The 17,934-nt window shown below is 42.7% G+C and overlaps 1 protein-coding gene across 1 annotated transcript; it reads right to left on the bottom strand.

Annotated features, from left to right (window-relative positions):
• Positions 1 to 1,631: 1,631 nt before the first annotated feature.
• Positions 1,632 to 17,927, bottom strand: LOC113122683 (uncharacterized). The gene is made up of 5 exons (XM_026294179.2): positions 17,515 to 17,927; positions 13,678 to 17,273; positions 10,714 to 10,822; positions 4,972 to 9,387; positions 1,632 to 3,566 (listed from the first exon to the last, which is right to left on the bottom strand). The coding sequence occupies exons 1-5, from the start codon at positions 17,885 to 17,887 to the stop codon at positions 2,290 to 2,292; spliced, it is 9,771 nt and encodes a 3,256-aa protein (XP_026149964.1). The 5' UTR covers positions 17,888 to 17,927; the 3' UTR covers positions 1,632 to 2,289.
• Between the last annotated feature and the right edge of the window lie 7 nt (positions 17,928 to 17,934).

Here is a 17,934-nt window from a genome sequence, read left to right as displayed (position 1 = left end):
GACGTCAGCTGTGACACTGGGCGCACATGCACCATGGGAGTTGTGGTTTCGCAGGTGAATCCTCCACTCAAACACAGGTTCGCTCCTTCTACTGAAATTAAGCTATAACTCGATCAGGGTGCACACCAGCTCTGATACCATTAATTACAGTGATCCTACATTAAACAAGTTAAATCTTCAGAAATTAAAATGTCATAAACGCAAATTAAGGCCTGTCCATCACTAAATTAGCCTCACAGGACATGGGATATACAGTGGTAGAGGCAGTTCTCACTTCCTTGCTTAAATAAAAGCAGCAATGCGACAATATAATAGTAAAAGGCTCAAAAAATATTAAGGAATTGCTTAATTATCACAGTATAACAGGCCAGTTACTCTCGTTTTGACGCATCTTTTTCTGATAAGGCCGAAACAAACTAATTACTGCGTCAATTCTGATCGTATAGATAAAAGAAATATATGATTCAAATCTGTAAAGGGTCTAGGTTTAGTTGTATACCATCATAATAACAACAAATGCTGTGTTTTTTTAAAATAAAGAAAGCAGACAGGGTTGTCTTCTCTGCCTCTGTCATTTCTCTTCACAGACGCGTAAATAAAACCACCAGAATCTCAGCGAATACTTGGCTCATAAAAATAAGAAACATGGGATAAACATATGACTAGAAAGCTTGAAATGTTTTCATTTAAATGAAACAATTCAAGTCGAAAACCAATCATCACTTTTTATTTAATCCGTATGAACATAAGGAGAAGCCCGTTTTTTCCTGTCTCACCTCATTTGCTTGTCCTCAGAATAAAAACACTGATTTTAACTCAAATGAGGATCGTTTGGCTCCTCATTGTGTTGTATTGTGCTGCACTAATCCGTCCCATCTACATTAACTGAAAGGCTCATTATGCACGTCTTTGTCTGGTCGTTCAGTGCGTCTCAGGTAAATCACATGACTATTCATCCTCAGACACACCCTCTTGCATATGGCCTTTCTGGACAAAAAGTGTCTTAGAAAATTTAAATCAGTGTATTGTTTACTGTGAATGTGTGAACAAGATGACATTCACAGCACTCTGAAGTAAACACTTTAGCCTACAACATGCTGGTCTCCAAAGTCTTGTGAACCAATGTTCTGTTTGTGTTTTATGGTCTTATTTCAGTGAGTAAAAAATTGTAGTTTTTCACTAGCCATGCATAAACACTTTTTTCTCAAAAACACAATCATGTATAAACTTGCTGCTCACATATTATTGTAGCCAATGTTGTGCTGATTACAGTGTTATTAGACTTTAGACAATATGTTTAAACTTCACAATGTCAATCTTTTCATTTAGGAAGCATAAGTGAATCAGTTTCACCTCCTTTGGTGCAGAGAAAAATAAGACCCCCCCAAAAACAGGCTGTTTTTGCACTTGGGAGTCACAGACAAATGTTCTCTCCTTATCCTTCCTGACTGCATAAAGAAGCAGCCCTGCAGATTTTAAGGTAGTGAATTGTAAAGGCTGTGAACATATTTAAAGTAAAATCATGCCATAGGAAGTTTAAGTTCCCACAGCAGCAGTCACCCATCTACACTTTTTTTATTACATTTGCTAAAGAACTACACCTGTATCAGAGTCACCCAACAGCTTCTCCACCTGAACACCAGTTTAGTCATTTAGCTGCTAATTTATTAGATTCATTCCTGACAAACACAGATTTTTGTTTTGTTAGTAGCAGCATTTAAAGCTGATAGGTGGCTTTAATATACATTCAGAAAAGCACATTGTGTAAAATAAGACCTTTTTTTTTTTACAAAAACATAATAGACTACTCATGCATATTTCAAAAAGGCCCCAGTCTAAGGAATAATATTGGTAAAATGATGAAAAAACAGTGTCTACAAACTACAAATTCAGAATATAAATATAAATATTAAACATATTCAAGTCATGTCTATGTTTAGGCAGCAATGGATTTGGGAGTTTGTGTATTTGTAAGAATTCCCTGCACCTGAAGATGAAAACTAAAAACATTTGGACTTTTTTTGGTTTGTTTTAGTGGAATGAGGAACTTCAGTTTTACCTTTTCTTACTTTTGATTCATGAGGGTTTTGCAATAGTTTTTATTTCAGTTCAAACACACTAGACATAGCTCACTGACAAAGTGTTTTCTTAGCTGTTCATCTTTATTGCTAAAAAAGGAGAAATAAAGGCAATAAAACTAACTGAACTGTTCCAGTTTGTATCACCCGCAGTCTTATTACGAGGGGCAGGAAAGAAACAGTACGAGAAAATAAATGTTTCTGTGAACATTCATCCCTCAGTAACACTCAGTGGGAAAGGCAGCTCGCCTGTAGCATGTTTTATATAATGCAAATGCAGCTTTGCCACATCATCAAATCCCATGTCACATTCACAACACTCCCATTCCCAGTACTTATGTTGTCTGTGCACGTTTCTTTCCTGCAGTTTACTCTCAACCAGCTCCTGCCTTGTGTCCGACTCATCAGGTGTACAGTCGTGCATAGGCTCTCCACAGTCGGAGTTGTCAGAGTTTGGATGATCCTCAAACTCAGTATCTTCACATGGCTTTGGACTTTCACGTTTCTCAACACCCTCTTCCTTCCCTGGCTGTTCTTGCATCTGTGTATCCATTTCTGATTCCTCTTCAACACTAGTGAGAAAAAATCTCTTCTTCCGAATCGCTCGCTTCTTTGCCATAATCGCAGAATTCACGATGCCCACAGACTTCCTGTTGAATCCAGCAAAAGCTTTCAGATGCGTATTTCGGTGTGAAATCAGATTTCGAGCCTGAGAGAAGCTCCTCCCACAGTAAGAGCACTGGTAAGGCTTTGCTCTGCTGTGGGTGGTGTAGTGATTCATAAGATGTGCAGATGTTTGGAACCTCTTCTGGCAAATGTCGCACTTATGCTGCCTCAAACTGTGACCCTGCAGGTGTTTGTCCAGTGACTCTTCATCTCGGAAGCCTTTGGCACAAACTAAACACCAAAATGGTTTCTCTTTATGGAGGTCGATGTGAGCTATCCATGACTTCACAGAAGTGAAGCCTTTGTTACACTGATCACACCTGGGGATTTTTGGTCGGAGTGGTTTGTGTAGCCTGTGAACTCTAAGGTGACTGAGCAGCCGTGTTCGCCTGACGAATGACATCCCACATTCTGGACACTCATAGTTACACAAACTGGAGACACTTTTTGCTGTTGAACTGGGGTTTTCATGTAGCCGCTGGTGTTTCTTAAACGAAACCAGGTATCTATAGAGCTTCCCACAGACCAAGCAAGCGTAAACCTTTTGAAATTTCAGCTGCATTGAGGTGGAGGCGACTCCGTCACCTTGGGTTAATGCTGAGGGTTTTGTTTGCAATGAGCGGCTCACGTCAAACCCGTCACCATCTGGGTCTTCATCACCATTTTCTCCAGAGACCAGTTCTGCTGCAGGCTCCCAGTTGTCTCCTGTCTGAGCTTCTTCCTCATCTGCCTCCACTGCATGCTGTTGCAGGTGAGTCTTGAAGACGTCCCAGCATGCAAACGTCAGTCCACAATCCTCACATGCAATACTGTGCTGTTCAACTACAAAAGAAGAAAAAGAGCATTACTTTAATAATACTTTTAATATCTATCATGAAGAAATTGTGTCAGCTGCTTGAAATAAAACCACCCAATTTTGTCATTAATATGGGATAAATTATTTTGTGCTGTTCCATCTGAAGTTAAAAAAAAAAAAAAAAAAAAAAACAGACTTACAAGACCACGTTGTGGCTCTTCATTCACAGACGATCAGCACATATTACCTCTCTATTAATGCTTCAGTAGCAGAGCACTAGACACTAGCAGACAACAAAAACATCTTAGGCAGTAAAACTACCACCTGGGTTGAATTCCAGTAATTAACATGTGAATGTGTATACCAATCTGCAAAAACACATAATTTATGAACTGATTGTAAGATCAACATTTACGGTAATTTGCTAACAGGCAAAATCAATTACATATATTTACATTATATACTAATGTTCTATAGTTAAAAATGAATAATATACACGTTTCTTTCTTGGATTTGTCAAATAACCTGACTTTCCTTTTCATACATGGCCAAACCAAGACTGTATGTGGAGTATTTTCCCATAATACCCCAGTACACAACCGACTGTATTAATAACAAAACAATAATTCACACAAAATGTGACCAATTTATTTTTCATGTTTTAGAGAACTTTGTCTTGTTTCAGAAACAGCAAGTTAAATAGAGGGTTTATTGGTCATTTAAGGCAAAAAAGTTTTTCATAAATTAACATAGCAAAGAATACAAATCATTGTTCACTACATAAATGGTACAATAACAAGTATCCAAAATAATCATTAGCACTACTTTAGTAATAAGTAATGAATAGGCTTTTCACAACAAAGCAATGTACAACTAAAAAGAAAATGGGAGCTTATAAGTCAATTAATGCAAACATAACGTTCAGCATCCAAAGTACATATTACACTTTCTTTTCTCCGAAACATCCAGACAGGAGCTCATCCAGCCACACCTCAGACATTTAGAATATAAGTAGCTAAATTATGGGGTATTTACTGTGTAGAATTTTAGTAGTGTCAGCAGCACTTTTCATTTTTCAGGGAGTTTTAGACTCATCAGCACAAATATGTACACACAAAGGTTTTTTGAAAGATTTAAATATGAACTATCATACCAGTGATCCCCAAACGGATTTAACAAGGGTCAGCTCACAATCTATTCAACATTGTTCAGTATTTGTACATATACATGTCCAGTGTAAAGAACAACATGAGAACAGAACAATAACCCAAGCAACTTTTAACAAAAAAAAATAATCTCAAATAACACTGAAACAAATAGGAAGCACATGCGTACTAAGCCTATACAAAAGGTGTAGTAAAGAACGTTCAAGCTTATTGTCGCAATTCCCAGTACTAAAAAGAACAAATCAAGCCCCAGTACTTTTATTTCAGTTTATTCCACTGGCATGTTCGATATAGTGCTGGTGCAAATCAGTTTCTTGACAAAAGGTAGTTCCACATTCAAGGCAAGTAAGGCTGTTGGTGTCTTCTGATGTGACAGCAGCGTGGGCATCAATCTGCCTTTTGTATTTACCAACACATTCCTGGTGATGAGCGATAAGGTCCTGTATCTCACTGAAGGTCCTGGGGCAAACGGAGCAATGATACAATTCAGGGCTACTATGCTGAGTTTCGTGTTTTTGTAATGCAGTTGGTGAAAGGAAGGCTTTGCCACAATGCTGGCACTTATGGCTACTTAGTGACTGGCAGTCTGGCTTAGGAGCAGGCTGGGGCAGGGTAGAAGATTGAAAAGACTTGCCTCCGTGGTTAGCAGAGGGGATGATGGCTTTTACAGGCTTTGAGGTCATAACAGCACTGAGCCTATAACGAACCTCATTTGGGAGACGGCAGCGGACTTCGTCATGCCAGACGAGGTGCTGCTGCAGCTGATTCTCAGTCCAAAAACCATGGCAGCACAAAGCACAACAATAAGGCCGAGTCTTTGCCTTGGTCTTATGAATTCCTAATTGTTCCTCAGTTTGGAAAGCTTTCCCACACTTACCACACTTGAAGAGGAATTTGATTGAATGCTCAGACACACGGCCGAGTGTTGGGGAAACCTCAACCGAGACTTCAGGAGTAAGAACTTCCTGTGTAGATTCCTGCTTTACTTCCAGACACACTTTCCTGTGGTCAATGAGTGCACCTGGAGAACTGCATAGCGTCCCACAGTCGAGGCAAGACACAAATTTCACAGGTTTGAGATCTGGTCTAATTTTCTTCTTTCCACTGCCAACAGGAACATCTTTCGTTTCAACAAGATAACTGGGTACAGTTGTAGTGTTGTCTTCGGGTGAAGAATCTTCGGTCTTTTTTATTTCACTGCTTGAGGCAACGGACACATTTATTTTACTCAGAGGAACCTTATTTTTGCCTTTAGCGCCTTTCGAGTGTGCCTGCCATTTGTGGGCTCGCAGACCTCTTGCTTTAGCAAAGGTCAAAGAACAGAGGGGACACTGGTGAGCTTTTGGCTTCAGTGCTAACATGGACTCAGTCCCATTGAGGCTAACATCAACCTGTTCTGACACCTGGTCTACCGAGTTGAGCGCATCTCCTTGAGGATGGGCAATTTCCAAAACTTCACCATGCTGACTTTCATAGTGAGCAGCTAGAAAAGAACCTTTTGCAAATGTTTTGCTACATTCTTGACATGAGAACCGTGTGCTGCTATTAGCCGCACTGTCTGAATCAAGCTCTGGCTCACTTTTGCTTTGACACCGAGGATTAAATATCTGGTGACGCTGAAGAACACAGTGGTTAAAAAACTGTTTGCCACATTTGTTGCACTGAAATGGCCCAGCTCCATCCTCTGCCTTCAAATCCGTATCTTTTAGCAACGACCGGGAAGTTTTCTTTTCTCTGTGCCATCTTCTGTGGGAGCCAAGGGCAGAGTTGGACATGAATCGTCTCCCGCATTCTGAGCAGTGAAATAGCCCTTTACTTGGCTCTTCCTGCTTCGGTTTCTTAAGCATTACGGACAATTTGGCTTTTGCTACAGAACTATAACCGTCAGCATGAATTCTTTTGTGAAAATTCAAAGCCCCAACAACTGAAAAGCTTCTATCACACTTTTTACATTGGTATTTCAAATCTGCTGTACTTGAGTTTTCTAAGCTGTCTATGCCCGTTTGATTTCCCATTCTTGGCTCCTCACTCTCCATTTCATTCTTGACTTCAGCATCAAGTGTTAAATGCTCCAGTGTATTGACATCCATACTAGTCTTGTGCAATTTCAGAGCATCACTTGTTTCTGAAGGTCCTGTGTTACAGTCAAGTGCTTGACCCTCTCTTTTAATGCAAAGCTTTTGATGAGCTCGTAGAGACAGCTTGCTGTTGAAATGTGCGAGGCATCTTGCACACTGGAGATTTTCTAGCATGACAGTGGATCGAGGCGCCGATAACGAACGTCCAGTCTCATACCCGTGACTTTTCATATGAAACTGAAGTGCTTTGGCCCGTGAGAACAGTTTGCCACAGTCAGGACAACTATATGTGTTCTTTTGCAACTGTTCCACTTGATGCTGAAAAGACTTGGCGGGTGGTGGGAGTAACTGGTCGTTATGAACGACCTGGTGCCTGATGAGGCTGGAAAACAGACGGAACGACCTGCTGCAGAGTTCACATTTGTGGTTTCCATTTTCATGTTTTCGCATGTGCAATGCCATAATGCCCTTGTGACGAAACTTTCTACCACACACTGGACATGCAACTTTTATGCTGGAGCGTGGATGCCCATTAAAAGAGTTCAAAGATCCCACACCTTTTCTTAGCCTCAAATCAGCACACTCTACCTGACTTTGCTTGTGGTGTGAATATGCTCCCAGAGACCAAAAACCCTTCCCACATTGTTCACAATGATAAACCTTTGGTCCTAGAAGAGTTTTCTTTGGATTGTACTCTTTCACTGAAAAATCCTCTTTCTTTTTTGCGATGCAGTTTTTCATGTGGTTAAGCAAGCTGGCTTTATGTAAATATGATACCATGCAACCTGGGCATTGGAATTGTTCTCTTTTGGGATGATGTAACTGATCAGAGGCTAATGCAGATAAATGTGAGAGGTCTTTACCACCCTCACTGCATGTCACATTTTTCTCCTCCAATCCGTCTGCCTGGTCTAAGACACTGTTGCTTGAGTGTTGATCCCTGTGTTTTTGCGTGTGACTGAGGTGTGCTGCAGAGCTACTGGATTCATGGTCACAGACGTCATGTGTGTGAACTATTTCTGACTGATCTTGACTCTGTTGTCGTCTCTTATGAACACCATGCCACATTCTGTGGACACGCAGTGATGAAGCACTAGAAAACCAACGGTAACACTCTGGGCAATCAAATCTTTCCCCTGTTTTATTCTCTGCTTCCCTCTCTATCAGTGCACACTGCTCGTCAGCTTGCTCAAAGTCAATCTGAACAATTTTCAAATCCATCTCTGGTCTTGAAACAAGACTACTTGGGGAAACTTCAGTATCACAATCATCTCTTACTTCCTGATCTGACTCACACAGCAGTTCAAGATCAGGATTCAGATCTTGGACAGGCTCATCTTCAGATTCACTTGAGCTGATCACCTGAACATTAAAGTCCCCAGGTTCATAACTCTCCACATCTTCATCAGTCTCATATACATAAGAGTCTTCTTCAATCTTATTGGTAGAAAAAACAGACTCAGGTTCCACTTTTCCATCCAAGACCCCAGTCTCCCTTCCTTTGCTTTCCAAGATCTTCAGTTGAGGTAGCAGGGGGGTGCATGTCTGGGCCTCCTTCTCTGTTTCTCTGAAAACATCTGTGTGATGAAGCTGATGGGAATGAAGTGCTGAAGCCCTGGAAAACTTTAGCCCACAATCTTTACATTCAAATGCCTTCTTCTGTAGCTGACACACTTGGTGAAGAAATGATTTTGCAGGAGTCTCATCACTGTGCGCAGTGCGTTGGTGCCTATAGTAGAACGTTAGCGTCATAAATACTTTCCCACATTCTTCACATGGGAATCTTTTTGCAGAATGATCGGAGTGATTAGCATGCCATCGCTGATGGTTGAATAGGGCAATATGGCCACTGAAAGTCTTTTTACACTCACTGCAGTAAAACTCACTACAGTTTTTCTTTGGTTTTCCTTTCATTTCTTCTGGAGAGCACTGAGTGTTACGGCTAAACCGCTGGTGTGTTTTCAGGCGCATCAGAGCAGAAAAAGCTTTACCACACAAACACTTAAAAACCTTTTCAGGAGCATCACCTGTCTGGTTTTCACTGGGCTTGGCTTCAATTACTGTCTCCTCGGTGTGAACGGAATCCCCTGAGCTCCTGTTTTGTGACTTCACCAGCTTTTCCTCATGACAACGGCGATGTGCATCAAGAGCTGACGCGCGAGAATAGTTCCGGCCACAAGACTCACACTGAAATGACTTCTTTTTCAAGTGTTCAAGATCATGGAAAACTGATTTTGAGGCTTGTCTGTGTGAACGCTTATGGTTAAGAAAGTGCCCAATAACACTGTAACATTTCCCACAATCTGGACATTCATAGGTGTGTTGCTTTGCTACCCCAGAATTAGTCTGAACACCAGAGTCCTTTTGCGAGGCTTGACAATGATTTTTCTCCATGTGTGTGTGGAATTCACTCAGTTCAGCAAACGAAAGTGAACATAAAGTACAGAAAGTAGCTCTTTCGCTGTCCTTTTCTGCATTGTGTATGCCGTCTGAGTGGTCATCTAAATACATGTTTTCTTGCAGGTGCTGAAGGCGATGCTCCAAGTAGACTGCCTCTTCTCCAAAGGCTTCTCCACAATCCTGACAGCAGAAAACCCCAACCCCTAGAAAGAAAAAGGGGAAAATAGGAGGTCAAAGCCACTCCTGTTTCCAGAGAAATAAAGAAAGAAAGGAAAGAAAGAAAAATCACCAAAACACAGGAGCAAATCATATCTTTATTTTAAAAGCAGCATTAGACTTTACAGCATTACCAAACAAAAGGAGTTTTACAAATAAAATGGTAACATTTTGATTATGGAAGTATAATGGCCCTAAAAAAGAACGTAGTGAGATTACAGAGGTACGAGGTTTGGCATTTTTAAATAAGCAAACAACTGAGGACTGTGAAATATAAGCATTGATTTTCTTTATTACAAACCTGATATGACTTCCACAATTAATATGAATGGCACACGCAAGCCTATTTTACATTAATAGACATGCTCTCACAACAATAAGTTTGATTCTGTTTTAACCATTGAAAATTATTAAGGGGCATTTGTGCTGATGAACTAAACAGGGGCTTTTGGCAGTTAAAGCATTGGTTTTTAACAACAATAGTTATACACATTTAAGCTGTTCTTAATGCCACAAGTTATTTATCTATTCTTACTAAATCTAAATCAAACAATCATTCAGTACTTATTTAAAACCATGTGCCATCACTTACCTGAGTAAATGAGTCAGATTCCAGGACAACATTGTGCACAGCACTTGAACTCTTCCAATTTCAAATGCCTAAAAATGAAACGACTATATTCATTTTCCTAAATGTATTGTGGCTAATAAAATACTTATTAGTGTAGAGCAACACTTAATTTCATAGCTGCCTGTTCATTAGGTAGACAGCATTTTTCCATGACCACATGAATCAATGCCTTTCTAATTGGGAGCAAGCTATTGTGTGGAACCCAGTTTACATCAACCTTAACCCTAAACATGGTTGTACCTCTACATTTGTGTACATGTACAGAACTCTTGCCCGAAGCTAAACCTTAATCATAAAATCATAAAACTAAGTCCTACCCCTCACACAGATGTTTGAAAAAGGGTAGGGGCCCCACACCAATAGGATTATTCTCAAACTGGTCCTCACAAAGATAGAGGTGCACAGACAGCTTTGGTGGTGGGGTTGTTCAATGAAACAACATCCACGAGGAGGGAATAGACAAACGGTGTGTGTGTGTGTATATGTATATATATGCTACAATGCAAGTGGAATCGTGTTTATGCTTAGCTAATTGTTGGGGTTACGTATTTGCTGTGGAAATGCAGTTCTTTAGGACCAGCACTGTTTTTGCTTATTTCACAACACTGAGGCGGCTGTAGCGGGTCACAGCGCTTCAATAAACCAGTGCTGCCACGTTTGAGTGAGGTTACTGGCTACTTACGGTCGGTTGTGTCCTCGGCCGGCGGACTCCCGTTGTCTTCGGATGCACCGTTGTCTCCACTGCAGGGTTTGTTTTCTGCTCCGTCCATCTTGGCGTGGCTTGTGCTAGCTTACCCTAGCTACTGCTCGTTAGCTTAACGGCACCACCGTTTTTATATTGATCCTCTTTTCCACTGACACTCGGGGCAAAACCTGAGTGAAGACGGACGCTAATCTAGTTTGTCAACATCCTAACGGAGCAGCATCTTCTACTATTTTTGCTATTATGAGTGAAAAAGTACAGCTCAGCTAAGCTAAGCTAAGCTAAGCTAAGCTAAGCTGGGCTAGGCTAGGCTAAGCTAGCTTTGCTGTTTTGACACCTGCGCGGGACAGCATCCCTCAGCGGAAGTGGCTTCTTCTTCTTCTTCTTCTTCTTCTTCTATAAATGGGGGGGGGGGGGGGGCGCATCTTCTTCTTCTGTTTTGTTTCCTTCAAACAAGGCCGCTGACCTGCAGCGACACCACCAGCGACTGTAGGGTAAATCATCCACAAAGGATTTTTTGAAGTGATTCTTCAATGAGCAGCTTCTGGCGGTTTCATATTAAAATAACAGTCTGCTATTTTTATAATAATAAAAATATTTGATATATTTATTTCCATGCTTTAACAGTGGATAGAGTAAGAAGGGCACATGTTTTGTTAAAACACACAAAAATGGTTCTCGTTGATTAGTTTAGTATTTGTATTAGTTTATTTTACAGTATTGAAGAAAACTTTTGTTAGTTATCAGGCCAAGAACGTTACTCAAATTTTTTCCTAATGGAAAATATGGGATTCTGTGCTCAGCTAAGCACAGCTACAGCTGTTGAACGAAATAATTATTCACAAAACAAAGTGCTTTTCTGATTCTGTTTGGACCTGTTTTAGAGATTGTAATTATTGTCTCTGCTGATCCAATACACAGCAGAACTATTCTCATACAATTAGGTAATTATAGTAATAAAATACATAAAGGCAGATTACATTATCTTTTAATTTGTTTCTAACACTGGAGAGACAGCAGTAGTGGAAGGTATATTTAAGTATTTATACTACTTTTTAAAACGTAGTATAAGTTTCTTTTACAAAATGCATGCTTTTAAATATGTGTATATTATAGTCATTCTCAGTAACCACTGAAGTTTGGTGTTTGTCGAGGAATGCATTTTAAATTTATGACACCGTTTATTTGGTGAGGTGTAAATTCATCATAACGCTGTTTCGTCATATTTTAACAAACTCACAATCTGACATCTGCAATATGTTGACATCACGTACACCAAATTCTTCATAAATCAAAGACAGAAGATATGAAATTTTTCTAAAGCATTTCATCCTTCTGTTTTGTTATGATTCAACTATAAAGCTACTGTGTAATATTGAAAATGGACCTTGAATTAGGGGACCTAACAATTACTGCGCAACACAATTATAATCAAAGGCAAGTTTTATTGAATCCAATATGTAGACATCCTGGGAATTTTCTATTTATTTCCATGCTTTAACAGTGGATAGAGGTAGAGGGGCACATGTTTTGTATGTTAAGACGCTGAATGTTAAAACACACAAAAATGGTTCTTTTTTTCACAAATGGACCTCAAGTTTATTTTTACAATATTAAAGAAAACTTTCAGTCAGTTATTGGGCCAAGAACGTTACTCAAATACCCATTTTCATAACGGAAAAGATGGGATTCTGTACTCAGCTAAAGCTACAGCTGTTGAACGAAATAATTATTCACAAATAATGAACTGAATTGTACTTAAGTTTATAATTTTCCATTCTGAAATCGTTATTCTGGTGACGTACGCATTACCTGGTACTCATTGGTTTACAGTAGATATTAAGTACTTCACACCACAATCTGATTCAAATCTAATTATCCAGTGTATCATTCATGACACGTTGCCAAATTAACTGAATCTGACAGGAAGGCTAGACATACATTAGAGATCATCGGCTTCATGTTTGTCTTGTCGTAAAAATATTAATGACAAAATATCACATAAATCCAAATTTAATTTATTAGAAAATTCACTATTTGACAACAGTGTCAGCAACTACTGTGTAATGACGCTCCTTCTCCTGTTCCCAATAGTCAGCCAAGGGTTCAATTTCCAGAAAACGTAGTTTGAAATGAACTTTATATGTAGCATCCCACTGTGTTTACAGATACACTTTCTATGACCAAACTATCATGTTAACAACGTCACTTATGGAATATTTGGACCCAGCCAATGCCCCTGTGAATAGAAGTGCTTTCTGACAGACGTATACCATATGCAGTCAACATTTCATTGTACAGATTACATATGCCATTCTGATATTTGTAATCTGTGAGCACATCAACCCCACTTCCCTTCCCAACAGCAAAAACTTACATGTCTTTACAGTATCTTAGAAAGAGTTGCTCTGTTTTTTGGGAGTGAGGTCATATTGTTGAGTCTACCTTAAGCACAAACTAGGCCTAGAATACCAAGACAGCAGACATGCAGACTACTCATAAAAGGCACACAGTATACTGTACATGAAGAAACCGTTCAAATGGTTCAGGACATATGAACAGAACTATAAAAGTACTAATATTATCTAAATCTAAATGTCATTGGCAATAAATGAAACGTAGACCACCGAACCCCATTTATCTGGACCTAAACCCAGTAAGAATTTGGATAACTTAAAAAACAGTAAACTAATTCAATGGCACATGTATACACCCCCTACTTCAAAGGTCACTCTGTGCAGTCAATTTAAGGTGGAACGACTTCAAACGTGCACCTAATGTGCAGAGTCAATCGAGTTTCACATATCTTCTTTCTTTGTAATGCCCATCCACTCAACTGGACTAACTCAAACTAATCATCTAAGATTCAGATAAATGAGGTTCCACTGAATAAAAACTCTAAAAAAAAAAAAAGTAATTCTTGTTGTTAGGATAGAAACGTCAAATCTCTCCCTGTGCATGTTGCAAGTAATGCATTTGTAAATCCAGCTCTCGAGCAAGAGAACACCCGCATATCATGCACTGGAGAAGCCGTTCTGGGGCAAAAGGCAAACGGGGTCCAAGTTTGTGAGGTTCTGTCCGTGGGGCAAGCTGAGGTAGGGGCAGGGTCTGTGGCATGTGTGGCCTCTCGCTTATCACTGCCTGTGGTGTGAAAAAAATGTTTGGGTGTGGAGGTCTTGGAAGTGCACCAACTGCGACAGAGTGAAGAGGGTGAGGGCCAGGCAAAGCAAGGGGAGGGAGCGGAGCGAGTGGAGGTGAGAAAAAAGGAGAAGGCTGATTTATGATTATTTGCGTGCCCGTTACCATCGGTTGTTGCTGCAGCTCCTGTCCATTCCCTGGTTTGAGCTGTCCAGCGAGCAGCGCTTGAGGACCAACAGGATTACTTTGGAAGCCCCATACTGGTGTTCCCATCCCCTGGCCAAAACGATGAGGTTCGTACTGAATGGAGATGGGAACCTTCTGTGTTGCTGCCTGATTCTGTACAGTGGCCCAGCCAGATGTCACCTGCTTTTGCTGCAGCTGAAAATCTTGATTATTTACTAATTTCTCAGGGGAGTTTATATTCTTTGGAATTCCTGGTGGTGTTTGTATGTCCCACAAGGTGCTACCTACCCCATGAGAAACAGGAGTTGAAATTGGCATAGCGCTGCTTTGGTCTATTTGAGCTGAGGTGGATGCACCTGCTAAGCCTGAAGCCCATTGTTTTTGTGGCTCACAGCCATTCCACGGCTTCTCTGCCTGGCTAACAGTCAACGGTAATACTTGAGGATTACTCATGTCCCATGTCCTATTGTCCTCTTTCTTAGGAGGCGTCGATGGCTCCTTTTGTGTTGACACTGGAGCACCTGGCCATCTTGGCAGCTGTAGCTCTTGACCAAGCTTGTTTGGAGAGCTCTGTGAATTTACCAGTGGGGCAGGTCTGACACTCCACAGAGCTGCCCCATCAATATAAGAGGAAGGAACAGAAAAATTGTGTTGCAGAGAGCTCGAGGAAGCTGCCACTGTGGATGTGGGTGTGCTACTCCAAGTAACCGGCTTGGGCTGCCGGTGCTGCTCCATCTCACTAACTGCTAATGGGCTGGATTTTTTTGGCACAGATGTCAAGCGGGAGCTGATCATGGAAGCTGCAGTCTCCTTGATGTGAGACAAGTCTAAACTCTGAGCAGATGTGGGGACCGACTGTGTTATTGACAAGTTATCTGCCCAGCCCGGACCCCTCTGATGGTGCTGCTGTAGGCCCGGCTGTGATGGGCCGTCAAAGTGTGCCTGCTGTGGAGCTGCATGTTGCTGCTGCGTCGACGGGACAGGCATTACCTCTCCACCGTCCACCTTCCACTGCACCGGCTGGGGATGTAGCTCGGACATCCATGGCTCTTTCTGCTGCCTGCCTTGCAGATCCATGCGGGACGAAAGCATGGAAGACTGTGCCTGAGCTGCCCTTCTGTGCAACTCTGACTCTCTTAGCGAAGAAACTGGATACAGAGGCGGCTGAGAGTTAACCATCCCTGAGCCTCCTAATGGTCTAGACCAGCCCCACATGAGCTTGCCTCCCCTCCTCCCCCTGCTACCCCTGCCTCTCATCCTAGCACCAATCGGATAAGAAGGATACTGGCCGAAAACCTGGCGCTTACGAGCATGGATCTTCTGGTGTACCAGCAGGCTGCTAAACCAGGAAAAGGTTTTGTGACACTCATCGCAGCGATGAGGTCTCTCCCCTGTGTGTGTGTTCATGTGATCGCGGAGCAGATAGGCTAATCCAAAGCTCTTGTCACACAGATCACACTTGTGAGGTTTGTCACCATTGTGTGATAGCATATGATGCTGCAGCTGGGTCTCATCGCTGTAACCTTTGCGGCAGCTCGTGCAGCGGAATGGTTTCTCCTGATGCAACTTTTGATGTGTTTTCATGTTCTGCAGGAAGGCAAAGTCCTTCCCACAGTCCGGGCATTTGTATGGCTTCTTGCCTGTATGAATAATGAGATGCTGCTGTAAGTAGCTACTGAATCTAAAGCCCTTGCCACACACTTTGCACTGGTAAGGCTTGTCCTTGGAATGTATGCGCATGTGTAACTCTAACACCGAGCGGTGTCGAAAACTCTTTCCGCACTCGGAACACTTATAGGACTTAATACTTATGCCGTCACTCCTCCATCTCCCCTGCACAGTGTCGCTGCTTAATGGGTTCAACTGTTTTTTAGGTGGTGCTGCCACCCTTTCTAAATATTGTGCTACAGACTTATGGACACTTAACAAATGTACATTTAAACTGGATTCATCACGATAGATACAAGGGCAGTGCGGACAGCTGTGTCCTTTTTCCCAGAATTTATGATTCTCCCTTGGGGGTCTGGGTGTTCTCTCCAGCTTTTCATATTCTGCCTCGTGAATGAGCATGTGGGCTCTCAGGTTAGCTGGAGTGCAGTAAGTCTGGGGACAAAGTGGGCAGTTGAATGTGCGTTTCGGTTCCTCACTCTGGTGTGCGTTCTCCTTCCCTGGCCCTCGGACCGCCTCGTGTACAGACCCGGGGGCCTGCTTGCTCGGCTGCTCGGTGGAGGAGTTGGTTTTTCGCAGTCTGTGCTGGCGACAATGTGCCTTCATGTTCTGGGCGAAGGCAAATTTTTTACCGCATTCAGGGCAGCGGAACGGTTTCTGGCCTGTGTGGAGATACTGATGCTGATGAAGGAGGCTGCTATACTTGAAGGTCTTACCGCATATGTTGCACAGGTGAGAGCGTGTGCTGTCCGTGTGCTTACGACGGTGGTCTTCCATGACGGAGTAGTGTTTAAAAACCATGCCACACTCTGGGCATTCATAGGGTTTGAGGGCGGTGTGACATCGCTGATGGTAGCGTAGGGCCGTGATGTTCGGGAAGGCCTGATTGCACTCTTGGCATGTAAACATGCTCTCCTGGGAGTGGCTCATCATGTGCTTAGTGACGGACACCCTAAACTGGAACTCCTGGCGACACAGAGGGCAGTGGTAAGGCTTTTCTACCGTGCTGCTGCAGTTGTGGTCCCTCAGTTTATTCACTGTCGAGAAGATTTTCTCACACGCTGCACATTCAAAACAACCCTCCTCCTTTGTCTGCACCTCCCGCTTTGGAGTAACAAGTTGCTCCTCCTTCTCTTTGTGTTCGTTCCTGTGTTTGATGAGGCTGCTGCGGTGCTGAAAGGTAAGGCCACACTCTTTACAGGTGAGGGGCGTGAGCTCGTCCTCGTGCGCGTGAAAGTGCCGGTGAAGATTGAACGTCTCGCGGCGGTTGAACTTCTTCCCGCACTCCTTGCACACCAAGCGGCACTTTTTCGGCTTAGCTGTCGAATCAGCATCCTCGCCGCGCTCTGCATCTTCATCATCCTCAACCACATCCTCTGTCCCGTCCAGGTCTCCCACCGGCTCCTCAGCCTGGTCCTTCCCTGCGCTCTTCACGTCAGCATGTAAGTACTTCTCCTCCGGGAAGTCCTCTGCATCCTCAGTGCTCTTTCTGTCAACACGTAGATCCTGCTGCACCTCTTCACCACTCTTGGTGACATTACCGAGGTCTGGAAGAGAAATGCACATCATAACAACTTAGCAAACAAATAACACACCCATCCATCTTGAGTGCACGGACCAACCTGCAGCCTGGAGCTACATCCTGCACTGCCTGGGTTTCTTCTAGTAATTAACAGCAGCAGAGTTGACAGTGTGTATTGGACCGGTGGTGAGGGGTACAGCCCAGGTCGGCCTGGAGGCTAAAGCTAACAGTGAAATGCATTAACAGCGTTAGCATACCACACTTACCGTTTCTCCTCCTGTGTGTTTTCGCCTGTTCATCCTCGTCGGACCAGTCGAAACCCCGCTGCTCGCCGCCGGGAGCCTCGGCCATTTTTTCCGCCGACGTTAGGTCGTCCAGCGAACTGCATGTCGTTTTGTCGGGTCCAGCTCCGGACTCGACAGTAACCTCAGAATGGCTGGCATTACAACCGCCGTCGTTGTCAAAACTGGGTCTCCGCTTGTCGTCGGGGCTCTCGGCGCTTTTATTACACGTTGTTTCGTCTTTCTGCTTCAAGCTGCGACCGGACTTCCCCGCTTCGGTCTTCACCCCAGATGTTCCCACCTCCTCCGCAGGCGATTTCTGTCGTTTCGGAGACTCCGATGGGTCTACGGCGGCCATGTTTCACCCATGCACCCCCTTGTCCAGAGCATACAAGGATCATGCTA

The sequence above is a fragment of the Mastacembelus armatus genome, chromosome 16 (genome assembly GCF_900324485.2).
Source record: "Mastacembelus armatus chromosome 16, fMasArm1.2, whole genome shotgun sequence".
In the NCBI taxonomy this organism is placed as follows: Eukaryota; Metazoa; Chordata; class Actinopteri; order Synbranchiformes; family Mastacembelidae; genus Mastacembelus; species Mastacembelus armatus.
The sequence above is the reverse complement of the archived record's forward strand: the minus strand, read 5'-3'. Positions and strand labels throughout refer to the sequence as shown.